The sequence below is a fragment of the Mesoplodon mirus genome (assembly GCF_964341445.2).
Source record: "Mesoplodon mirus genome assembly, contig: HAP1_SCAFFOLD_761, whole genome shotgun sequence".
Lineage (NCBI taxonomy): Eukaryota > Metazoa > Chordata > Mammalia > Artiodactyla > Ziphiidae > Mesoplodon > Mesoplodon mirus.
This window is the reverse complement of record NW_028295271.1, coordinates 46,949-73,887: the sequence shown is the minus strand read 5'-3', so window position 1 is coordinate 73,887 and position 26,939 is coordinate 46,949. Positions and strand designations below refer to the sequence as shown.

The following is a 26,939-nucleotide window of genomic DNA, read 5'->3' as shown; positions in this document are numbered from 1 at the left end:
GGGTTTTAGTATTCTTTATGAAAGTGGTAAAATACGGATCGAATATCTCTTCGTTATCCTGGGACAGCTCTGAGGAGCGTTCTCATGTCTTAAACATAGGCAGTCACCAGTCCATTATTAATCATTCTTCGTGCGAAAAAACAAATAAGGCTAGATTTTCCCAAGGCCTTCCAGTGCCGGTATGTCTTTTAAAACTTTCTCAGTTATTCGTTTCATCAACTATATTACTGCAGGATAATGGTGATTGTTGCCTGAAATCTGACGGAACATGCTTGAATGCTGCTAATGAAGCACCTTCAGAAAGCAACAACGGCGCGGTTGGTATAATCACAAGTATTTCGTTCTATCATTATTAAACGATTGAATATCTTGTTCCAGGTTTCCGTTAGTACTAAAATGTTTTGTCAGAACATCGTAAACAAGGAAAACATAACGAGTGATGTTACCAATAAAGACTACGATCACATGCTATTAGACATGCAAAAAGTGATTAAGAACTTTCTTGGAACTGTTACTGTATGTTTTAAGCTTCCTGAGGCGTTCAAATTTCAGCTTAATTTGAGTCATAGTTGGAGTACTCCCAAGCGGATTCTGGATTCATCGTATGTTACCAACGAACCGACAAACCCTTCTGTTTCATCTTCAGGAGTCGTACAAACGAGCACTCCTATTTGTGTGTTACTGCATTTTCATATTAATTCTATAGCCATCCACTGCATATTCACTCTTTTACATATATATATATATATACGTATGCACACGTACATACATGTGTATATACATATATATATGCATATATATACATATATGTGTATATATACATATATGTTTTTTAGCCTTAATAGCCAAAGCTACATCTCGACATCATGATCTTGCTAAAGAATTCCATGGTATATCTCTGATCCTGCCTGAAGGTAATTTACATGGAAAAATTGGCTTTAGTTCGGGTTCCTTTTATGTGTATAGAGTTGTTTTTTCTTTTTAGCTTCATCTACACTTGATGAGCACTCTGTTGCGGAAACCACGGGATCGCTTCATTTAAGTATAAGGACAATTCAAGAGGTTTTAAAGGAATACCTTTGATCCTAACGAAGAGTGTATCTTCGATAATCAAAAATTCTGAAACGAGTATTTATTGTCTTAACTTAAGCAAGAAGTATATTTAAAAGTGACTATTACACATAAGTTAGGTTAGTAAATTCTTGCGAAACACAGATAACCCTGGCATGAAAAACAGCATAGTTTTTCTCAGTTATTTATTCGTTAAAAAAGAGATCGCGGTGTTTGAGTTCTTGTAAGAACGGTGGAATTATCTCTAATGTCGAATCTTTTAACCCGTTTATGAAAATGTTTCTTATTAGTCGGACACCTTTCCAGAATTAAAACGAAAAATTTTTCAGAAACAACCCTCTGGTGCTTCCACAGAATCGTTAATGAAGGTGTTGGAAGAGCATAGAAAAAGTCGAGTGAAGGCACGAAAAGCTCATAATCACCTTTTTGCGCCTCCGGTTTCATATATGTCAGTGCATATATCTTAATTAGTAAAAAAAGGTGCATTCACACTGCTCTATTTAAGTAAACCATCATTGCCGTGTACCTCGCGTAATCTCTCTTCCACTAAATCATGTAGCAGTGGTGGAATCATGGTAGGAGCTGTCTTTTATAGTTGCCGCAATAACATTGCGCAATATATTTGTAGTTTAGGCTGGATTCGCTGTGGCAGAAAATGCTTTGGTAGGTTAAGTTTCAAGTGTTTCTGTAAAGGCTGTCTTCCTGATTTATTTTCAAGGCTAACATATTCTGTTCAGGATAAAACTACAGATATGAATAAGACAATTGTTCCTGACAATGAAATGGTTTCAAAGGTTTCTGCCACATTGACGGTTGTTCTTTGACTTTATTTTGCTATCGTTCTATTTAGCATGATTCATTTTCCTTTCAGCTCTTTATTTTGCTCGCCCACCCACTACTTTTTTATTGCTCTTCTCCATATATTTAATCTATACAGCTTCCCGATGCAGACGTTATATCACGCGTCGCCTGAGAAGCTTATTTTGTACAAATTAAAGTTTGCAAAATTTTTTTGCAAACGGGTTAGTTCTTTTCGCGACGGAACTGTTCTAAGAAGAAGGAAACTAAGAGTACCAGCTTATTATTATGATTCCATATGTTTTATCATTGAAGACATTAGAGATACTCGACTCTATCGTAACAACTCGTATAACCTAAACGTTTTGCCATCAACTTTTGAACCTTTTGGTATACCATTTATATATATACTTGTGGAGTTTGTATATATGTATATATACATACAAACAAACATATATACAAACATATATACATATAACATTTATATATTTATAATATATATACATATATATAACCTCAGGAGGGGCTGGTGTAGAGCAGTGATTAGAGGTGAATTTGCAATATGCACTGTATCGAACAAAGGTTCGATCCCTTCATCTAAGGTCACCATGCCTTCATCTCTCCGTGGATGACGAGTTGGTTAAAACTTGTTTGGAAGGATAAAAGCACTAACTTGAAACATCATTGGGCCACCTTTGGCTAGTGTATAGGCCAAATACGCATTCAATCATTCCTATGATGGTTGATGGAATCGACCACATGCCACTTCCTTCATGGTCTAATCAAAGCCGAATAGTTAATCCTTTACCTAAGGAGCTTCTACTCACCAATTTGAAAACTCTTTGAGCTTGTGCAATCTTTCCAGCGTCCTAGAGAGGTTTTCAAACAGGAAATTTTCTCTACTGAAGCAAAGTTAGCAATTCGCATATTGTTTAGAAGACATTTTAAAAGTCTCCAGTTCTACTTTCATTGTAAGCTAAGTAAGACAGATTTTCAAATTTATCTCTTGATGGGATTTGGGATTCAAGAGGATGGAATACATAAGCGAAGTTTGGAATTCCTCTTAATAGTGTTAACAGTTGTTATGTGAAGGCACAGTCTAATAAATATGTTCATCTCTTCAAAAGATGTTGGTACCCTCGATTCTGATTCGTCGCCTGCCCAAGCCACTTTACTTTCACAACGAGATATTAGAAGTACTTCAAAAATTCTTAAAGTTCTGTTCATTCTCCCAGAAGCTGCAGTCCATTGCAAAATCTGTTCTCGATAATCCAAGTGTCGTGATGCATCATATTGCTCCACCACTGAAGTCATCTTTGTCCTTCTATGTACCTCTCTTTACTTTCTTCGCATATGAGAAACACTGGATGTTTCGGTGGCTTATGAATTGTATTTTTTACACTCGTTGAACAATTCGAAAAAGTTCAGTTCTCTTCGGCCGACATAACACAAGCGTTTATTTGAACATACAATTTAACATCCAGTTCAACTGTATCACCTGTATTCCCGTTGATCTTCGATTGAATCAAGCGGGCGCCAGTAATTCCTCCATCTGTCCCTGTCGCGTGCAAGAGTGGTCCAAAGGGTTCTGCTCGCTCTAGGGACACGTTGAGCATCATACCATTCGTTCAGCGTGTTTGTAAAGAACTCTGAAGAATCGGGTCGGTGGTCTTCCTGTTGTGCGCTTGACATCCCGAGGAATCCAATCCGTGGCGGCTCTTGTCCATCGGTTGCCATTTCGTCGCATCACGTGCCCGGCCCACCTTATTTTTGACATTTTGGCGTAAAGGACGGCGTCTCTAATTTTCGATCGTTGACGTAGGTCCGAGCTTCGTATTCCCTCTCTCACTTGCGTGACACGCGACACTCCTAGCATCGCCCTTTCGCTGAGTGTTCTTTCATCCTGCCTACGTAGCGATCAGGTCTCTGATGCGTATGTTAATGCAGGAAGCATCGTTGATTCAAAAATGTGGGCACGGAGTCGAGTGTTCTTCATCCTCTTCACTACATCCTCGATGCTCTTAAAAGCTCCCTAAGCTGCTCTCTTCCTCCTGCTCAGCTATGGAGCTACGTCATTCATCATTTGAGTTCTCGAGTTCTTCTAGGTACACATAACTGTTGCATTCGGAGATATTTGTTCCGTTGAGCTTAAATGGGGCCTTTGAGACCGATCCGTTTTCATGAATACCGTTTTCGTCATGTATAGTCGAAGACCAATACTTCCACATACTCGGTCAATGTCGGCAAGCATTCGTTCCGCCTGACTGATGTTTGATGTTATAAGGACGATATCATAAGCAAAGCGAAGATGGTGTAGTTGCCGACCATCATTTTTCACTCTTTCATTGTCCCATTCCAATTTTCGCATAACGTCTTCGAGGCTCGATGTGAAAAGTTTTGGCGACATTGTGTCGCCTTGTCGAACACCCCTCTTTACGTTCATTTTAATTGCGTTGTAAAATGGCGATACGGTATTCTATTCGTGAAATTCTTCTATAGCTCACGAAGGAGTGGTGTTTGGGTAGCGACGCCCTGGTTTCCCAGAGCTTCTATAACCGCTTCTGTCTCAACGGAGTCAAAGGCTTTCCTCAAGTCGATGAAAGTGAGACAGAGCGGTCTTTTATACTCTCGTGATAGTTCGATGAGCCTCGTTATTGTGTGTATGTGGTCTATCGTACTGAATCCTTTTCGGAACCCTGCTTCCTCGCATGGCTGTACCTCGTCCAATGTTCTGTCCATCCTGTTGAGAATGACTCTAGTAAAGAGTTTATTTACGACGGACAGCAGGCAGATTGGGCGATAGTTGCCAATGTCGTGGAGGTCTCCCTTTTTGTACAACAACACGGTTTTGCTGGTCTTCCATTGTTTGGAACCTTGCATTCTAACAGGTAGCCTGTGAAGAGACGAGCCAGTGCATTTGCACACCCAAATCGGTTATGCAAAATCTTCGGTTTACTATGATGTGGTCTATTTCACTATGGTACTCTCCATTGGGGGATTCCCACGTCCAGCGTTGAGAGAGGGGCTTTTGGAACTCTGAGTTACCATGGATTGTCTTGGTCGTCGTGATAAACTCGGATAGCCTCTCTCCCTGTTCGGTCCAATCTTAGCGTTGAAGTCGCCAATTATGACTTTGAAGGAGGTATGATCTTCTCTGTAGAACTTCTCCAAGTCCATATAAAACGCTTCGACCTCATCTTCGTCGTAGCTTGAGGTAGCTGCGTAGACGACGTAGATAATTAGAGCCGGCATAGGCCCACATCTCTTCAACCTTAACCGTCCGATTCGGGTTGTTAGTTGTTTAAACGATTCGATGTTCATGGCCAAACTCGTGTTGACGAGGACACCAACGCCTCCAACTCCTCTATTGTCGCATGTTCCAAGGAAGAGTTCTTTTCCAGAATCATAAACGGCGTTAAAGGAATGATGTCTCCTCGTCTCAGCCAGTCCGATGTCGTCGTATCTGATCTTTCTGGCCTGCATCAGCAAGTCCTCAACAGCGGACTCAGATGCAAGCGATCTTGCGTTGTAGGTACAGATCGTCACCTTAGTCCTATCACATTTAGGTAGCCCAGATAGCCCTGAGATTGTAGCAGCCTCTCCGTACTCGTCCTACCCAACGCTGCCTTATCGGGGGCTCTTTCGTGGTCAGGGGAATGACTCTCATTTATTTTACTCTGTTTGGCATCTTTTGTACCCATGGGGTAGCTTGCCGGGCTCTAACCATGGGGGCTGAATATACTAATGAGTAGCTTGCCAGTCTTTCCCAGAGTTCATTGCAGTTGAGTGGACAGGACTCCTAACCGCCTCCCATGTACTTCCTAGTCACTTGCTTGCAGGCTTTTGGCCGAATTGACTTGTAGAATACAATTTGCACTGCCAGATCTGCGCAGCAGAAAAAGAGTGTTCATCCCTTTGATCCACCTGCTGCTCTGGGAAGCACAAGGTCGCTTTTGGTTCGCGTTTGACCCCCTATCCGCCACCTGGGGACGCGCCACGTAGCCTCACGACTAACCGGCTCGAGATCCATCAGTGAGGAAAAACCTCAGTGAGTGGAAATCCGTGGAACATCCAGTTATTACCAGCAATTGGTTGTTTTTCATTTGAAATCTCTTTTAAGAATCATAGTTGTAGTACTGAATTTATAAGAGGGTAGAGTTTTTGGCGTTGGTCAATAACTTTGGGATTTACAATCTATTAAGCTGAGCCTCGAACAGGTAAAATATTTGCCCTATACGATCTTGCGTGGCCTACCGATGTTTCCAGGTAATGCTTTTTTTTGGAACCACTTTCCTGATCTCAAAGGATGGAGAGTTCGGTTTGTTTGGAGCGCGAGATCGAGCCAAGCCTCGTTTATTATAGGGTTCCTAGGCGATAAATACTTTTCTTTAAAGTGGATAGTTGTAAATGTTGTATAAAATTGGAGAAATATACTACATGTGTTGCAAAATCGACCGCCAAAGGCGACAGCAACGTATTTCAATAGAAACATGGAAAACTAAATAGATAAGCCAAATTGTAGAGCCGAATACACAAATAAGGGGCGGGCTATTGCGAAACTACAGTGAAAATCATGAGTCACATATTATTCGTTGCGTGAGAGATGAGAAATTATACGTTGTTCCATGGGCTTGACACAAAAATTTAGACGTTGTACACGTTGTCTTAGGTGGGTTAAAAAAGAGATTAGATCAAGACGAACTGGAAATATATCTGGCTAAAAATTCACCTCTCAAAATGCTTTACATGGTGAAGACTCTACTCCGAAGCGAATGGTACCGCCAACATTCATTTGAATATTATTTCCTTCTCGGTTTCTTTTTGATTTTCTTTTTTTTTATTTCCTAATGTATACATTTTAGAAAATGGATCATGGTGCTGCTTGTAATCAAGGGAAGGTTACATGCGAGGGAGAGGTGCGTTGTGAGGCGGTTTTTTTGCTTTTATGATTTTAATAGTTCCTCTTTCTCTTACAATATTCGTTCCTGGTGGTGATCCTTTTCGAGCATCGCGACGTTTGCGTGTGTATTCTATAAAATACAAACGTACAAATCTTTTGAAGTTGCAACTACAACTGGGTGGCTTAAGCCACAATCATTATTGTCAGCCATCCCAATGTTCACCTTAAAGCTCTCTTGCATCTTATTCTGTCTCTCTGATATCTTTCTGGGCCATTTATAATGAATAGAAGAATGATTGTAAAGTTGCATTCAAGCCCCGTATACAATCCATTTTCCATCCTTGGATTAGGGTTATAAGGCAACGAAAGCAATAAAGGGAAAGCTAGGCAAGTAGGATCTAATTAGCAAGCACTCTATGTATAATAAGTAAACAATTAGTATTTGTGTATAAATTTTTGTGTTCGCTCTCATCAACTTCCGTGCTGTTGTTTGCTTGTTTATTAGCTATTCAAGCTGTTTTTCATACATATTTTGGTAATTGTACGCATATCTCTATGATGACACTTCACTCCGTTAGCTGCATAGTACTATATGTTGCGTCCTATTGCTGTTTGTGAGTAAATGTAAGCCAAAACCAACTATGTATTTTTTATGATCAAAGATATAATTCCTATATCTGTTGTGCTGGGATGGTTTGCACACAACATACATTAGTCATAATCATTCTTGATTCTGTGTATACTGGTTGATTCTATGATTGGGAAGAAGTGGTGAGACACTTCAGAGCTTGAAGAAGTAAGTCCACGTATACTCTTCAAAAGTCGTAAGGCAACTAATAGGTTTGCTAAGTTCCCCAGAGAGCGGCTCGTAGCTGTTTTTGGTCGTTATTCACTTCTTTCGTATGCCCCATACAACCTAATGACGTGCGAGTGAATGAAGTTGACGAATATATCTTTAGTTGAGCTCTCGACCGCATTCCTCTGCAAGATCATCTAGCTCTTTATCTACAAACGCTATGGTTCCATGCTTTTCACAACTGACTTCTAATCCGACGCGGAGGTTTTTTTTTCACTTACCAATAAGAATTTTATGACAGCTTTATTTTCTGAAAATTGAGATTTAGGTCTGTGCTTTATATCCCTCAACTCGAAGTAGCGTTCGGTTTCGTAGCTATTGGAGATACAGCTGTTTCGAACGTTGATGTTACCAATCGTACAGATACCTCTCTTCGAATAAGGGCGAAGCTCAGTCATTCTGGACCACCTTTTACTGTACACTAGTTATTTTCTAAAATCTTTCCTATCACTATTCAATGCTCTAATGAAGAATGACTATATTGGTTGCAGCTCTTGGACAGCCAAATCTTACTTCTGGATGCACGTCGTACTGTTCCGCTTCGAATTGAATTTTCCCCGTCTCAGATTGCTCGATTCTATACAAATCTTCTGATTGCGGTGGAGGGAGGAGATGGACCTCAAGTGAACTATAGGGTATTCTTTTTTTTCTTATAAGCTTTTATTTATAGATAATGTTTCATTGTTTCTTTTCTTTTCTTAAATCTTTGTTGTGTAACTTCAATGGTGTTAATTTCATTTTTATGGTTACTTTCAGCTGAAATAAACTCTTAATTTTTCTTTCTACTTTTTTAATACACTTCTACATAAAGTATTATTTCTTTTAAGATGCCGGTTCGAGGACTGGGTGGAGCTGCAGTTGTTAGAGTGAAGGCCAGAGATGACCTACGTATTTTACGAAATGGAACTTATATCTTACAGTCTTGTCATGAATCAACTTTCTCATTTTCGTTGACAAACTCAGGAAACCGGTTTGTTACTAACAACCGTTGTTGATTCAGAAGCTATTGGAAGAGCATTGTATGTGATTATATCTTATATGATTCATTATAAAACTTGAACTTTTAGACGAGCGTTTTCCCGTGTAGTCGTTTTATGCACTACAGAATCTGGCGCTCTGGAACACATTCCTGCTGATATTCGTCCAGCTCCTGGAATTGTGATAGATCGTGGTGACTCTAAGGAAAGGATATTCACTGTTATTTATTTTGCTTACGTCTTGTTTTTATTTTCATTTAAATGTCCTCTGTAGTAACACATTTAGATATGTGGTCGTAAACAAAATTCACTTAAAACTTATAATTATGATTTTATCCTGAAGAAAAATTTATCGTAACGCTCATCTAACTTTTCAAAAAATTTTGACGCGCTTAATATCGCCTACAGTTATTTTAGCCTTTTTAAGCTGGTTTCCATACGTCTCCATTCTCCCATATCTTCAATGAACTCAATTGTCTCTACTGCGTCAACAGCAGTAAGCTTTTTTGCATACCTGTATTTCTGTACTCCCTTTTGGTTTCGAAACTTATTAGATCCATTTAAAGTAGTTTTGTTGTAGCAACAGCGAACAGCTAGTGAGCTTCAAGTGATGGTATATTGGGGAGAAGAACGCACTCGTCAACGACTAAGATGGTTGATTTACTTTCTCCTCATTCTTCTTTTTTGAGACATGAATATGGTGTTTTCATATCCTTACGTTTCACTATTTTTTACTTTCTTAAAGGTATCTCTGTCATTTCAGAATAGTTTTGTACATATTTCTTACTTGTATTTTTTATAGCTCACGAAGTTTTAGTTTCGAGAAATTGAAAGACATTTCACATCTGTGTGAAGGGATTCGTTTTACGGATGCTTTTCTTCGTGAAGAGTTATCATTCTGCCCTCCTGAAGACCATCCCATTACCAAAGAGGACGTGCGACTTTTCGATCAGAAGCTGAGGATGTCTACTATATATGTGAGTCGGTAATTTTTCGCAATGTCTGGTTTTCATAGCTGTATTATTTGTAGGTTTGCTCCCAGCTAGTTCGCCTAAGGCAATCATTGGCCTCGAGCTATTCAACATCGTTTGAGAGGAGCCTTCAACCAGAAGACACTTTTCGCGAGGAATCTACTTACAAAGTAGCTGTTCCTGACCAAACGCTGCAATAGATGGGATCAAATCTTATATTTAACTAGAGATTTTCTAATTTCTTATTTCGATCTCTGGATCTCTTTCACGATGTATGGTTAGAGGGTGATATAAAAGCTGTGTTTTTGTGATACATTTCGTTCCAACGCTGGAAATGCGTTTAATGTAATGTCATATTTGAAAAAAGTGAATTCAAGAGGCAAATGATGCTGGCGACATACTCTTATGGTCCTGAATACGGCCTGGATGTGGTCCATACAACAGGTTTCATGACGGAATCCTGATTGCTGTTGTTGTGACTCAAAGTTCACGATATGCAGAAGAGGGTAATCTTCGTGTAAAAATTGTAGAGAACACTCAACAAGCGTATCGGACAGTACTGATGAAGAATTCTTTTGTAACCTAAGGAGGAGGAGCGTGCGCGAGATCGACTATCTAGGATCCTTTCCTTTGAAAGTAAGACGTCATATGGCTTGTGGCTTTCAACAGAAAGAATTTTGTAATGATTTTATTTGGCAATCAATGACGGAGTCACTGACCTATCTGTGAATAAATGAATAAAGATAGGTTGAGTCTCATGTGTAGATGGAAACGAATAACGCAGAAAATTATAAAATAGTTCTACAATTCTCAATTGATCTCAAAAAGAATCCTGAATGGTTACAATACACTACTTTCGTGGAGTGTTGCTATAGTTGAAAGAGTTCAAATGGCATTTGCAATACACCTGAATTAAATACTAATGGTGCGCGTGTAGCGTAGTAGTTAGAGGTGGCCTGCAATACGCTTTCCAACAATCCTTGGTTCGATCCCGTACCCAGGCACACTAAACCTTCCATTCCGCTGGAATCGGTATATTGGTACCAGACTTGGTTGAGAGGATAAGCACACTGACGTGATAGATCGGTAGGCCACCGAAAGTCATTTTATTGGCAAATATATGCATTTATTAATCTCTACAATGCTTGATGAAGTCGAATGCATAGCGCGAGACTGATCAGCACTGATTGATTGTCCTTTATTTTTCAAATAATAACAAAAACCACAACAATATATCGTACTTGGCAAGAAAACGGAAATATCGATGAAAAAAAAAACATAAAAAAACCAAAGTGTGCATAGGATGAGACCGATGTCAAATAATATTGTGGTTTAATGAAACGAAGAAAAAACTCGAAAGAATCTAAAATGCCCAACTAATTTATGTGTGTAGGGTGGATACATATTAGAAAGGTATTTCTTCGCGATTCTTTTTATCCGTTTGCTAGCCTTAATAAAAGAACTAATTTACGTGGAAATTGTTTTGAAATTAGCAACATTGTCGCTTTTTAGATCCATGTTATATGGCTTTGGACAATTAGATCAAATTTGCCACACATTTTAAAAAGGGCAACCAGAAACAGTCAATTATTTTGTACAAAAATCCTCGACAAAATCTGGTACCTGTAACGCTGTAGATTCTCGACTAATAGATTTACGTAACCCTCACATACGAATCATTTCACATCGGATCTCTGGCTAACCGATTACCATTTTTTCGCAGGAATCTCGAAAGCTACTACTACTAAGAAGTCTTTAACAACTAGACCGCTGCTGAAAACGTTTTCAGGAAAATCGTCGATTTCCAGACGTCAAAATGCTATGCGAACAAAAGAAAAGTGTCTCGTTGGTAGAATTAGTAGATTCCAACTGTTCCTTTTTTCAGAGTAGCCATGTTGTGTTTGATCAGGATTATATCATTTTAAAAGTAAATTATGACCTTTATAAATAAATCGTCTACAATCCATCGTTATTTTATCACCTGAGATTGTTTTCATGAGAGCAGCGATTTGAATCTTCCGATTTGTTAACAGACGAACTGCTCGACAACAATGTTACAAACCAAATTCAAGGTTTAAGGGCTTCGTTGGTCTGGTGCCGCATTGAACCAGTAAGGTTATTATGTTGTTAAATGGTTAGGAAGGTCTAATCTTCTGGAATTTACTAAAGAGACATCTGGGTAAAAATATGAAGGATATTGATACTTATACTACTTCATAATTGAAAATTAAACAATTGTTGTTCAACCCTTAAGTAGTCGCCAGTTATGCGGATTTGAAGAAGCCAATTGGTCCTGAACAAGTCTGGTACCAATTCTCCGACCCGACTCCGGAGGGATGATAGGCTTAATGGTCCTCGTGTATGATTGAACCAATACCTTTCTTTTGCTGAACAGTGTCACTTCTAATGTGTTATCAATTCCTAATTTTAATAGTACTCTATGAAATTTAATGAATAAATTGAATGGATTCTGCTGCCTAGAATATAGCTTTTCGGTTCGTTTCCTTAACACAAAAACGCCATGTGTACCAAAATCGGTATACACCCCTTGAAAGATTCCCAGAGGTTTTCTTACCGCACTTCTTGAAATCACTAGAAAAGAAAATTCGACGTAAATCGTATGTCCGGAATAGCTCTTCGAAAACTGTTCTCTCTCCTAATAATTTATAAAAAACCTCCATTTAGAGCAGCTCAATTTGGGACAAGAGTGTATTGCTTTTTAAGAGAATATACACTACAGATTATGGCCAATGAGAAAACGCAGATATTCCCTTGTTTAGACATTGAGGTTCATTACCTTAGGACAGCTTTTCACTATGATGTAATAATAAATCAGTAATGATAAATGTTCTAACTTACTGTGTTTCTTTTCACGACAGTGAAATTATTGGAAATAATTTGGATATATAACAGCATCATTGCAGTTCTTTGAGAATTCTTCTTCAGACTGTTCAGACATTAGGGGTGAGAAGATTTTCTGTTTGGAAACAATTATTAATTCTTATTACCACCAATTTTTATTGCTGGTTTAGACCCTTACTGTTCGAGAACATACATATATGCGATATTATAGTACAGCCCATAAGATAGGTCCTTCTATGGAGTAAGTCCTCAGCCAAAGGAATACTTGTATACCAACACTATCGGTGTACAAATGCCTTCTCTTATTTAGAAATTCGTACATAAAGTACATCATTATGGAATGCACTACATCTGCACTAAAATTCAGTACATCCTGAATAACTTGTGAATTCTGAAGAACTTGGTTTTGTTCTTGGATCTCTTATGTGAGATGTACTGGTAGAAAGCTGTCACAATGAATTCTCACATTGTCATACGTCAGCAAAATGGAGATTTGCCATCGGACATCCAAATCACTTTCTTGACATAAAAGGCCAATGACACAATGAGATGGCATGATGAATGTTTTAAAGTGAAATAAGCTTAAAATGAAAAGTACACACACCTTAGAAAACTTACTAGTACTTTCCTACTTTGGTAGATCACTTTTTACAGATAAATAACTGGTGTTATTAAAAATTTTGCATCGTCCATGTAATGTATGTGTAAAACATGTAATGTATAATATTTTGTATTTGTATTACATTATTTTATTTATTTATATTTATTTATTATATTATTTTGCATTTGCCCTCAGGGCAGAGACGGTGATTGCATGATCTCAGGTACAGTGTACCTGATTTCTTGCAAAACTTGCGGAGACGAATATATTGGCGAAACGGGAAGACCTCTTTGTGTCCGCATAGAAGAACACCTAGATGGAAAATTTAAAAGCAAAACGAGTACTCCACTAGGCACGCATAGGACACAAAGACACAACGGAGAGGATTTTGATGTTAAGGTTAATATTCTTGCGCAAGAAACTAGCATATCGACGCGCAGGGTTCTTGAGGCATTTTGGATTAACTTCAAAAACCCAAATATGAACCGCAAGGAAGAGTGCCTCCTAATCACACGTGATTTCGCACAATATATCAGATTGATCTTCTAGTCTGATAAAGGGGCACTCTAGAAGGAAGTATACCTCATTCCTCTTCCGCAGACACAACCTAGCGGTTGGTCGAAGGCAGAGAAGTGGTGAGTATTCGATGTTATTCACGCTGTTAGGACTTGGTTTTTGAGTTTCTCTGTTTGAGTTATTGACGTGTTTGGCTTGGTAGATCGCTGTCAGTCGACCTTTCCAGGCTCTGAAGAAGGCGACACGGCCGAAACGTCAGCCTCATAATAAACTTAACGACCTCGCGCTCGTTCAAAGAAGAAGAATCAAGAAGTATTAAACAATGCCGAGGTTAAAAGACAGTCGGTCTTGGAAATTGTGGAATTATAACTTTCTTACCTAAGCTTTATAACTTTAAGTGATATCAAGCTTCTTGCACAAATTTTTGGCTAGTAACAATAAGGATGATGCTCTTAGAAATGCATATTAGTTGACTCAGTCTTCCTCATTGATAATGATGTAAGGTGTGACACAGGCTGAAACTTATAGGAATGATAGAACAAAATTCTAATAAAGAATACTACCATGATATTCGTCCAAGCAGGCATTACGTTCATTTGGTGTGTTTCGGAAGTAAGCTCACAAGCAATGAGCATAAGCTTTTTATGGATTTTCCTCGCTAACGAGTATGTGGTCTTCGAACTTTCGGCAGATGAGTAATGTTATTGCTAACAAATATTTGAGAAACTCAGTTGAGAAAACACTACATATGTTATACTCTTTTCATAGTGTTTTGTATATATCACCTTTTTTACAGAATGGGTGAAATCTGATTTTTACAGGCACCAAGAGATCAGTATCGCCTCTTATAACTCAGCTCTGGCTTGCAGTTTTGTGGAAGCTCATCTGTGAAATAACGAGGAGAAATGTAACAAAAATATTTTTAAAAATTTAATCATATAGATAATGATGTATAATAATGCTAAAATTTGAAAGAGAAAACGTTCTTCCAAAAACTTGGAGTGAATACTTTTTAAATCATGAATTTACCTCAAACGAGTTCGAAATCATAGCACGATACCCAACGAAGCAAGCTTTACATCTACTGTTTAGTCTATAATTGAACAATTTATTTGATTGAAACAACTGCGCAAAAGCAACAAACAAACATAAACTAATAATTTACTATTTATCCCCGTCGAAGACGCTTCTATTCACGTAGACTTAGAGCCTGAGGAGTTTTGTTTCAATATTAATACACTTTATATCGATGGAACATTCTATCGATATGCTGTTTTTCAATACTTTATATTATTGTAGTATAATGAAGCCAAAGATTGTAGTGAATAACTTCTCACAGTTTCAAATTACTTTATTAATTACATTTCTGGTTGGTTTCATGCAAAAACATACAAGCGATATGACGGAATTAGTCGTCACAGCTGACACCACTTGCTCGCTAATTTCCGCTATTGCTGACAATGTGGCGCTGATCCAATGTTCAGTGTTCTCTTCTTTTTCCCATTATCTTTTCTTTGATCTTGATTCTGTAAATTGATAAATATTGAACAAGGGAAGTAAAACTGAATCAAAGAACTAGAAAATGGATGTATTGCACTTATATCCTTAATCCCTCAAGAGGTAAGGGTGTATTTTTTTTGCTAAAGTGATTGCAGTTGCTTAGTCAAGAACGGTAGAGATAAAAAATCGATAGTATACCGTAATGCTTTCTGACTTTCTAAGATTATGTCGCCATCTGCATTTAAGAGCTCACCTTAACGATCTCACTCGGTCTATATGCGAACACATCGTCCGCTTCATTCTAAAATGAACTAGAATAATTTGAAAGCAGAGTGATTTGATAAAACTTGCATGTTAAACTGAAGCATAGCTGTCTTGAGTTAGAGATTAATGGAATTAGTGACTATGTGCAAATTTTTGTTAGCTGCATAGATAAAAAGAAAGATTGTGACCTTGTGATTGAGTATGAAAGTCGTTACATCATTTGCCACCATTGACACGAGTAATTACGAGATTTATTTGAATAAAATTCATCTATTCACATAGAAAAGGCTATGATGGAAGATTTAAAAAAAATGCTCGTCAAAACTTCAGAAGTCTACGAAAAAAATCAAATTATGTACATGTAAGCATCACAAGACAAGAAATGTTGGAGGAAAGTGATAGTGATAGCACGAAATGCTACAGAAATCTTAACGAAAAAAAAGGAAGTAAACAAAGAACACGATGAATGTTGGGTGATCAAAAATTGCATTTAAGAACTGTTTATGAAATGTGAAAATTAAACCATTGAAATGATAATGTCTTCATGCAGATTCTTCTACCTTGACTGGCTTCAAAAGCTTCTCCTTTGAAATGAATTTCCTCATATCTTTAGCCGACCAACGGTCTTTTCCTCGTGCCGTCAACGTTCTAAAAGAAATATGCTCTTCTTCCACGAGTATCTTAAGACTTCGAAAATTATTTAAACAAGTAATTTTTCTGCTCAATTACTGAATAATAAAAATAGACTCCTATACAAGTTTTAAGCACTAGAAATGTAACATTTTTGTTTTGTCCTCAATGATTTACTTGTCGACCGGGATGAAAGCGCTCCTGATTGTCAAACTGTGATGTACAACAGAGTTTCTTCCGACAGATGATCGCCCAAATTGAAAACGAGTTTGAGATTTCCATCCAAAAACCAAGCTGTTATAAATTATTGAGAATAATAGCTATTTTCCTGTGAAGCATAGTCGTTAAGTTGTAAACCTTGAGAAATTCCTAATAATGTTATAACGGGAAAAGAAAGAGATCTCACTAAACCAGCAACATACTCTTTATGTGTAACGGCAATATGAGACAATAGGCTTACTCTTGAATGTGTTGCAGCATGGAAGTGCCGAACTTGTCCTCAGGAAACCAAATGCACGAGCAATTACAACTATCTCAGATTTTAGCCGCTTAAATTAGATCTTAGTAATATTTCACGATTACTATGTAGCTCATGCTACTCGTTCGCAAGAGTTGGATAAAAAGTAAAGAAAAATAGAAGTCCGGAAGTCGACATTTTTAGTCAAACTTACCTTTTCATAAGTTTAAATGCTTTTTCACTAAACAACGTCCATCGTTTTGGTAGTGTCGGATTTTTATGCTTCAACCATTGCTCCCATTCCCAGTACTCCTTACACATGATAGACGCTTCTTGCCATAGGAATCGTCCTCTCAAGCAGTAGTAAAAGATAACACCTGAAGTGGCATGAAAATCAGTATGCCTTGCCATAGTTAGTCATTAAATTCTATATATTGTTCTTTCATTTTACTAAATGCTTCCTGAACCTTCTTCAAAATACTTTGCAAGCTCTCATACAACTTCAATTGTATATATGTTCTCCATTTCAAAAACTTGTTTTAAAAGCTACACTTCAAACATTGTTGTATTTTCTTATTGTGTTGTTAATTAGTGGTAATTATTAAACTTTTGAATGAAACGCGTGTCGTGTGGAAACCCCAGAGTGATATTAATGATTATGAACAGAAGCCATAGATTCATCAAGTCAAGAAAAAGATTGATTTTGGCTTTGAAAACATAACAGAAGAACTGCTGTAGGTAAGAGAACACAAATACTTACCTTGAACCTATTCTTGAAAAAGGGCATAAAGTGTAGATCCTAGAAGTGCAAGAATGTTTACCATTTTGAATACAGACAATCTAAGAAACCATGGGCACGGCTTCAGTGACCGAGTTATAAAAAGTGGTTTCTACCTCATTTTTACAGAGAAGATCTAATCATGAAACTTAGCCATGTACGTTTTTTGTGCATTCGTCTGTTTATTACGTAACCATTCATGAAATGAGAAATTCCGTCTAAAAATAAGAACCGCACGTCTTTTTCAAGCAGCTCCCTTACTGAGACTCCAGAAAGAGTGGACGGTGTCGTTTTGCCGAAGAGTGTCTAACTGACGCCCATAAAGAACGAGATTGATAACCTCACATGAAAACGGATCAACGAACTCCATCATCAAATCTTATCCACGATGATTCAGATGAGGGATAAAATCGACGAAATCGATTCCAAGCATAGCTAGGGAGGAATAGAACTTTCGTCACACTAAAGGAAAGCTTGAAGCACATTCCAGATAAAGAAAGTGATGCTTGTAAACAGGAAATACTTTACACTACATTTTTCTTAACTAGGTAGGTTTAACAAAAACTTTTTAATCCAAAATTTAGTGGAAATTGTAAGAAGAATTATTAGTGATGTCGACGCCAAAAATAGGATAATTATAAGAGGCTGAAGATTTATGATAATGTAACACACCAAGTCAGTCTAGCCGCTGGGTTAAACGGCAACTTACAAGCGGTAGCATCATAATATCAGATGAATTCATTTCAAAATCATGTAAAACCACTATGAATTGTTTTCTATTGAACAGTTCCTGATCAATAGTACTCGCGATAATTCCTGATAAAAAAATTTCTTGCAATAATAAGTTAATAAAGCGAAGATAAAGTGGTATGCCTCGATCAATCCCTGAAGAATGCGCCATACAATCGACTTCATCAAGCATCGTAGAGGTAACTGAATGCATATTTGCTCCATACACTGATCTGCGGTGTCTTCCTATGTATCAAGTCGATGCCTTTACCCTCTCATTATCAATTTTCCGATCTCGGAGGTACGGAAGGATTGGTGAGCACGATGCGCTGAATCGAACCATCGATCGATCCAGTGTGAATTTCAGGACACATCTAATCGCTGCGCTACACTCGCCGACAAAATTATAAGAATTCGGAACGTAATAAATCTAAGGAACGGGCTATATTCACATCTATCTTCCCAGCAAGGAAGAGAACTGCTAAATAGCAAGCTGAACTGCTTAAATACTATGCTGTCCAAACACATACATGCTCAAAGTCACGGCTGTTCGATAGCTGCGGATAAGATTTCGATAATCAGAGCTGAAGAGTTCCGAATATGACAGACTTGAAAAAGACAATTTATACTAACGTTCTATGTTTATATGTAAATTTCTTAAGCGCAATTTCCATTTTAAATCGGTTATAACTGGGCGGGATTTGGTTACGTTTTTCTGACTTGTGCATCTTAACGCACTAATGATGCTCTTCTCTCGTCCTTCCTTTTATCCCTTCTCTGAAGGACTTTGCAAGATCGGCATGTTGCTCGCGCATCTCCGCGTTTAGGTATCTACCGGAGTGCTTCTGCCGACGGACTTGTGCTTTTAAATTATCGGCTTTATTAGCACTGACATGGAGACGTTGATTTAAAGAGTCTCTTCAACTGCTTGAGGTTTCGAGAAACCTTTTTTCTTCGGCATCATAAATCACTGAGGTATTCCAATCTCGGCCTATCTAGTGATACCGTTCTTAACCTTCTTAGCTAATATCACATCGTTAGTCAAAGATTCAGACGCAAGTGTGTATGCGTTGTAGCGACGTATGTACAATACGCCTTTATACTATCACCAGACCCTAGATGGCTAGAATGATGCTGAGATTTAGTGACCTTGTTTGGCTCATCCCACCCAAAGTTGCCTTATTATAAGTTCTTTTGAGGTGATGAAAATAAGACAATTTATTTTCGCTATTTTTGGCGACAGCTACCATTGGATCGTTTGCAAGACTCCGCCAAGGAAATTGATATTTCTACGAGCATAGCTCTTCGGACTTTTATACAGCATAAGTGAAGCGGAAATGCTAGACGTAAGGTTGCATACTTTGATACACGACAAACGGTATTAATAAAGGTAGAATAAAGCAGTTTCTAAAGCCATGTGTTCAGCAGATCTAGGAATAAGGGAGGACGGTATACTTAGATATCTAAGTGCGTAACTAACACACAGCAGATTCAATAGAAAAGAAAATGTTAGATGATTTAAAACGTCAAAATAGAAATGAAACTGAATCAGTTGATGTTTGGACGACTGACTAACAGAGAATTGGTTAACATGATACAACTTCTTGTCTGCCATGGACAACAATATTGGAATAGGAGGCACTCAAAAATACCGTAACAAGGATGAGGCTGAGAAGATTGTTAATTAACATTGTTAAAACGCGCAATTATAACCTTTTTCAACATGTTGCTAGAACAAAAAAGAAGGAAAGCTTTCGAAAATAATGGATTAAAAAAATTATAATTTTTATATTAATATAATAATTATAATTAAAAAAAATAAATTATGGATTTGCCGTCTACATTCCAACAGTTCCTCTTGCATGAACTTCGGTGGTGCAATGATAAAATCTCTAACCTCTACTTATGTTACCAACTCTGGAAGTGTTTCTTCAAAAAAGAAAACCTTGTTTGGTGTCAAGACCAAGACAAGAATATGTCTAGAACTATATCATATGAAAAATAAAAACAGGATTTTGATAAATAAGCAACATCAAAATGAAGGTCGTAACTTCAAGTCTGACTAGACTGCAGCAACTATTTATGCTATAAGATAAGATATTAATACGTTTCCGAAATATCTAGATAATAGGTATTGGAAAAAAATCTGTCAGATTGCAATCTATGAAAGTAGAGAATAATCTTCTCATTTTAATATACGATTGAGTAACAGCACATCACAATAAAGAGACATTAACATTTACGTGTACAAATGTTGTGACGATAAATCCTAGCGAAATGCAACTAGTGGGATGACAGAATGATGCTCGACTTTATTGGAAAGCGAAGAACGTCCATTTCAACCATATAAACATTAGAAGAAGGAGAATGACAATAAAATTGCCGGACGACAATAGCGACTGACAATAGTTAAACAGTCAATTGTGGCTGTTGCAAGAGAACATTTAACTGAGAATTTTTAGACGAAAATACTTTACTAAAAATACAAGATGAAGGTGCTACGATAATGTACGACTTAATATCAGTATCCTTATGCCAACTTTTTTGTTCGATGAATTATAAGAAAAAATTCCCAGAACCGACTATATCTTAACCTCGGCATTGTTCGATAATTGCAAACTTCTTCTTTAAGAAAACACGAGGTTGTTAAAATAATATTTATTAATTACACGTTGGCTGACGTTTCGGCGGTTCCGCCTGCGGTTCATGTTTGGGTTTTTGAAATTAATCCAAAAAGCCTCAAGAATTTTCGCGCTGATATGTTAGATTCTTGTGCGAGGATTTTAACTTTTATATCAAAATCTTCTTTGTTATGTTTTTCTGCTTTGTACGTACCTAGTGGAGTATTTGGTTTGTTTTTGGATTTTCTATCTAGGTGTTCTTTTATGCGGACACAAAGAGGCCTTCCCTCTCGCCAATATATTCGTCCCCGCATATTTTGCAAGAAATCAAGTACACTATACCCGAACTCATGGAATCACCGTCTCTCCCCTGAGGGTAAATCGTACATTTTTGCATTGTACATAGACGGTCATATAAGCGACTTTCAATTAATTGGCGCCGTAGAGGGTTTGGTGGTATTTCTATACTGCTACCGATTTTTTTAAGCCTGCCCCTTTCAAGTATCGTTTTATAGCTGTGCTTATTTCGTTCTTATTAAAGGGTAGGAGGAACGGGATTTTGTTTTCGCTAGACTTTTTATTACGGTTCATCGCCTTTCCTCTAAACATATCTCGAGAAGTTACAATATGGTAACCGTTGGAAATGGCTATTTCCGTGCCAAGTTGTGTGATTCCTCTCTCTGTTCTCCCCCTGTACATACACCGGAGGCTGTACGAAACCTGTTTCTTATCAGTGCTCTTTTGGTGTGTGAAGGATGAGAAGCGAGATAATTAACCAATATGTTTTTGTTACTTGGTTTACGGTACCGCTTCGTAGCATAGCTGTTATGATATAGGTTAACCTGAACGTTTAAAAATGGAAGCCAATCCTCTTTTGGTCTCTCTGGGGTGAACTTTATGTACTCTGTTTGTCCATTCAATAATTCAAAAGATTTGTTCATCTCCTCTTGTGTGGAGAAGATGACAAAACAATTATCAACATATCTACAGTAGGGTATCGGCCTAAGATTAATTACCGTGGCTTCTGTTTTAGACATGAAAGTAGTAGCAAAACTATGTGCCAGTCGCTGCCCCATTGCCAACCCTCTCTTCTGTGCGTAATATTTGTCAGACCATCTAAAGATTGAGCAGTTTAAGCACTCCTTTAGTAGGGTCATGATTTTTGGAATCGACAAGCCATACATGTTAATTTCTTCTTGGTGTTTAGAAAGGAATTCGAAAATGGCTTGCATTGCGGAGTCATTTGTTACGTTCGTATAAGGGTCGGTAACATCGAACGACTCCATGACGTTAGCGAGAATAAATAGAGGGCTTCAGAATTTGATAACATGTCCCGCGTATAGAAAAAAATTTCTTTATTGGATGGATTTCATGGGTTTTAAAAATGAAAAAATATTATGCAATTAAGATAAAAGAAGTCGTATTTCCTCTGAAAATCTTTTTTCCAGCTTATGCAGTTCATAGCTGTATTTCTCATATCCTAGCGTTCCATGCGATAAATATGATCCATTACACCTTCTGAAAATCAACTATGTTAATTTATTTTCAAAGGACGCCTATTCGGCTTTTTAAAATATGGCCTGTCCTTTGAATATTTCTAAGTACACAACAGAGATTTTCAATGTCAAAACCATTCTTAAATCTGTTTTCAAAAAGCTATTTAATGACTGCTTGCAAAATGTCTGGGGATCAAAACGGAATGCGGAAAAAAAAACCACGAAAAAAATGAGCATTGATACAATGCCGATAGTCGTCAATGTGTTAAATCACATCGTTATTTTTGAGTAAAAACATAAACATAAAGCAACGCTTAGAACTGGAAATGGCCACAAGATATGGACAAGGAAGACTTTACTTACACTCTGCACGAAGTTGGTTGTAAAGGTTTTCGTCCCGGAGATATGAGTCTTCACGTCGAAGAAGGTCGAGTATCAGAAGTTGATAACAAGGAAAATAATTGGTGCTGCCATCTAAAAACTATTTGATGAGTTGTACAGAGACTTAACGTTATAATTGAATAATCATTTTTCGAGACAGTAAAAAGTAAAAATGCATTCTAAGTGAGTGCCTCGTGAATTCAACGGATATCTGTGAGATAATCGTCAAGATGTCTGTTAAGCATTTGTTTTACGCAACAAAACCGATCTAATTTCTAATGATATTGTGATGTAGATGAAAAGCAGACTCTATACGATAACACACGACGTTCAGCACGTAGAACTGAATGAGACGACACTTCTAAGCACTTTGAAGACGTAGAATTTCTATCAAAAAATCGTTATGATCGTATCGTATCACATCGTAGGAAACAAGTGCTATGCATGTTCAACCTGGTCAATTAAATTCTAAAACAGGCGACAGTGCCGAAATGTTCGCCACAAAGAAAAATCATAAGAATCTGGCGTAATCTTACCAATAAACTAAGATCGCTGTTATCAACAGAGATTAAAGGAATAACGCTGTTTAAAAATAGTTTGTAATGCCCTCGTAGGTTTCATTTGATTTCTCAGATAAAAGATAGATAGTTATGATTGACAAAAATATGCACTAGATGGCATAAAAAATAGTTTCGACGATTTTTAAGTGTTTAAATTTTAAAGCAAAATACAGACTACTTTTTTCATTCTATTAAATTTACGTCCGATCTTTCAACATGTTTGATTGTGACACGTATTTTTGCTGGAACAAATATTCAACGGAACACCACTGCACATGGACGATCGCTTTCCATCCCTGGATGAAATTACTATTCATCATATCAGACCGTTCCACCAAACATTCACTCATACATGAAAAATGTTTTGCGAGATATTTCTATCGAAATATCATATTGAGACATAGAGTGTGCTACAATTCGAAGCGATAGTCAAATAATTTCCGCAATATTACTATTCATTGCCTTAGAAAACGCATGAAAACATAGTGATGAAACACAAAATATAACCAAATTAAAAGTAACTCGAAATTTTTTGTGTAAATAAACTGTGGACATATCATTCTTCATAAACGGAATCAATAAAATCACATACTCGATAAACGTTTCAGAGCCAGCCGTAATATTTCGAAGACAATTTTTTTTCGAATTCATTTGAAAGAGATAAAAGTACTAGGGTGAATTCAACTCCATGACGATTAATGCCAGAAAAGAGCTGAAACATTTGAACATGAAATAATCCATGACGCATAGAGGAATACGCTATTCGTAATTCTCGTTCAAATTTGGATATTCTGTTTCAGCATCTCACGTAATACTAAATTTATTTTCACACTATTGACTATAAAGAAAATTGAATTTTTTCGTACGATTAACCATATGATTCTCAACGCCCTTTGCTAAGAATAATGGGCTTGCTATTTTATCCTTACAAAGAATATACAACATAAACACGGATGAATCGATGATCCCAATTGTTGGCATATGTGAATGTAAAGTAGAAAACAGATTCAGAGCTAGCATAGTGGCAGTAGGGCCGTTCATTAGAGCGGTTAAAAACAAAAGGCAATGGTTCGATCCTATCCTGGGCTAACCAAGCCTCCCATCCGTCTGAAGTCAGGAAATTGGTACTAGACTTGTCATAGACCCGCTAGTTCCCTCCAGTCTACAAAAACTGGCAACTGTCTTTGGTGGAGAAGTCGAAACTCCGTAGCATGCTTGTCTCAGGAATGGAGAATGAATCGTATCGACTAGCCTTAAACGACGTTCATATATGAGACTGAAACTCTTCAAACAGCTGCCGAACCCATATGCGAAAATCCAAAGACCTTCGTGGATGATGGATACGAGAAAAGGAAGAAAATGCAAGAATTGCTGGAAACCACACAAATGTGATACATCTGTGATGTCGGGCCATGCAAGCGAAGGAAAAAATTATTGCGGACTTATCGCCACTCCTAATAAGCAGTTAAAGATGAGAACAGTTAAAAATGAAATTTAACATCATTATAAATTGACCAGCGTCAGCTTAGCTTGGGTTCAATGCCGATTTGGGCATCCAAGATCATCCCGATAACGGATGAGTGCTGATAGCGTTGATAGAAGCAAAATAAAACGCGCTGAGAGAAAGGCAAAGCGAGGGGCACGGATGGTGTAATTGACAACTGGTGAACCCCTGGAAAGGGCAATCATCTGGTTGGAAGTTTGCATCGCCCCCAAGTTTTGCAAATTAGCGTCTTAGCGGTTATATTTCGATTTATAATAGCACTGCAGACTAAGAAAAATAGGCAGTTAAAAATGAAATTTAACTCCTAATAGTTTCTCAAATTATGCACTCTAACTAGACATCAATTATTTCACCAGAATTAGAGAAAAAACATAAAGGACATAAAATAATTACAAGAAGCAAGAAATCCGATTCTGTGAAGGCGTGAATATTATACATTTGCCATTTTGCGTGGTGGAAAACAAAGCCATCACGTGAAAAATGACACTACGGTACTAAAAAATTAGAGAATAAAGATATGTTGCCGCACCAAATTAACCTAATTGCATTTGTTCGCCTGAATTTGACCTAGTAGGGACATGGAGAGAGATAGTGTCACTGAAACGATAGTGATACGACTGACAGGCGATTTTTTCGACAGAGAGAAACAGCTGTCCACAAATAATCAGTATAGGTGGCCCTACTGGAGAGGGCTCTAGTTGACATGTGCAAAAAGAAAAGGAAAGTTGGTAAAAGCTGGTAATATGCCAGAACTTGAAAAGCGAACAATTCAAAGTTCAAGACCATCCGAGGGCTGTGAAAACATTTATTTCACAACGCACAATTTTTTTAACGCACCAGCCTACTCTGTCAAATGTGCAACCTATACCAGAAATGTTCACGGTTTTATTCCTACGTACAATCAAGAACTCCTTGACAGCACATTGCATTTTCATAAACAAACAACAACACAAAGAAAAATCAACGGAAAAATAATACGTGTGTCGTGAATTCGTTGACTAAAATCATGAGTGCGTTTGTAGAAGAAGTGGACTAATCGTTCGCTGATCATTCCAACACTGAACCACCTATACCTATAAAAACCAATAGTTGAGGAATAAAACTCACACGAATTTATAAAGGAGATTCATTGCGAAATAAACTAAAAAAAACCTAAAATCAATCACATAAATATCGAATTGGGTGGTAACCTGAGAACGTAACCCGCTTACTCATCTGTGTCCCAGCTCAGCTTCCGAAGACGTCGCACGAGTGCAGTCTTTGTTATGCGTGGTTTCTTCAATACGGCTGAAGTGCTAGCCCATGTTTCACCTGCACAGCATAGAGGTGGAAGAACTCTTGTTGTGTTAAATAAGTGAGAACATAGATCGGCATCATAATTTTGATCAATTTGCTCTTTCAGAGGCCGTACCGCGCCCATGATTATCGCTGTCTTCTATTTTCTTTGTCACCCAATAATCTACAATAATGCTTTACGAACATAGTAAACCAGAATTTATTCAAAATAAAGGAAAAACAGTATCAGAAAGATAAATTTAGAGAAAACATCATCGTGTGGACCTGCACAGCACCATTCTTCTAAAAAACTATAAAAACCAAACTATAAACGCAACCTCTTTTGTTTTTGTTTCCTTCTCGATTTCGCAAAACGTTCCTGCCTGAAATCCGGTTCAATTTTCAGGCTGCGTAAAACTCTTCAGTGACGGCGAAGTTGCTAACGTTTTTACCAGCATTGAATGTAATAAAAGTTAACGTATGTATACATGAAAAACGGTTACCATAAGGTATTTCAAATGCGATAGTGCTTAGTTACAAAAAGACGAATATAAGAAGCTTTGCAGAATACTTCTTAATTTTTCTTCTTTGAACAAACACGAGGTTTGTAAGCAATTTTATTATTGGGCTGACGTTTCGGCCGTATCGCCTTCTTCAGAGCCTGGAAAGGTCGATTGACAACGATCTACCAAGCCAAACACGCCAACAACTTAAACAGAGAAACTCAAAAACCAAGTTCCAACCACGTAAACAACGTCAAATACTCACCACTTCTCTGCCTCCGACCAACCGTTTGGTTGTGTCTGCGGAAGAGGAATGAGGTGTACTTCCTTCCGGAGTGCCCCTTTATCAGACTAGAAGATCAGTCTTATATACTGTGCGAGATCACGTGTGATTAGGAGGCACTCTTCCTTGCGGTTCATGTTTGGGTTCTTGAAATTAGTCCAAAACGCCTCATGAACCCTGCGCGCCGACATGCTAGCTTTCTGCGCGAGAATATTAACCTTAACATCAAAATCCTGTCCGTTGTGTCCTTGTGTCCTATGCGTGCCTAGTGGAGTGTTCGCCTTGCTTTTAAATTAACCATCTAGGTGTTCTTTTATGCGGACACAAAGAGGTATTCCCGTTTCGCCAATATATTCGTCCCCGCAAATTTTGCAAGAAATCAGGTACACTGTACCCGAGATCATGC

The 26,939-nt window shown here is 37.7% G+C and overlaps 1 protein-coding gene and 1 long non-coding RNA gene across 2 annotated transcripts in view; one reads left to right on the top strand and one right to left on the bottom strand.

Annotated features, from left to right (window-relative positions):
• Positions 1-21,165, top strand: part of LOC309797588 (uncharacterized protein) — a gene marked incomplete at its 3' end in the record, with an annotated part of 48,665 nt that extends 27,500 nt beyond the window's left edge. Inside the window, exon 7 of the mRNA XM_082646080.1 lies at positions 21,073-21,165. Within this exon, the coding sequence (XP_082502206.1) occupies positions 21,073-21,165 (93 nt within the window). The remainder of the gene's footprint in view (positions 1-21,072) is intronic.
• A 4,256-nt stretch (positions 21,166-25,421) lies between these two features.
• On the bottom strand, positions 25,422-26,379 carry LOC309797590. The gene is made up of 4 exons (XR_014292721.1): positions 26,251-26,379; positions 26,086-26,130; positions 25,684-25,931; positions 25,422-25,545 (listed from the first exon to the last, which is right to left on the bottom strand). It is a non-coding gene; the product is annotated as an uncharacterized lncRNA (long non-coding RNA).
• Between the last annotated feature and the right edge of the window lie 560 nt (positions 26,380-26,939).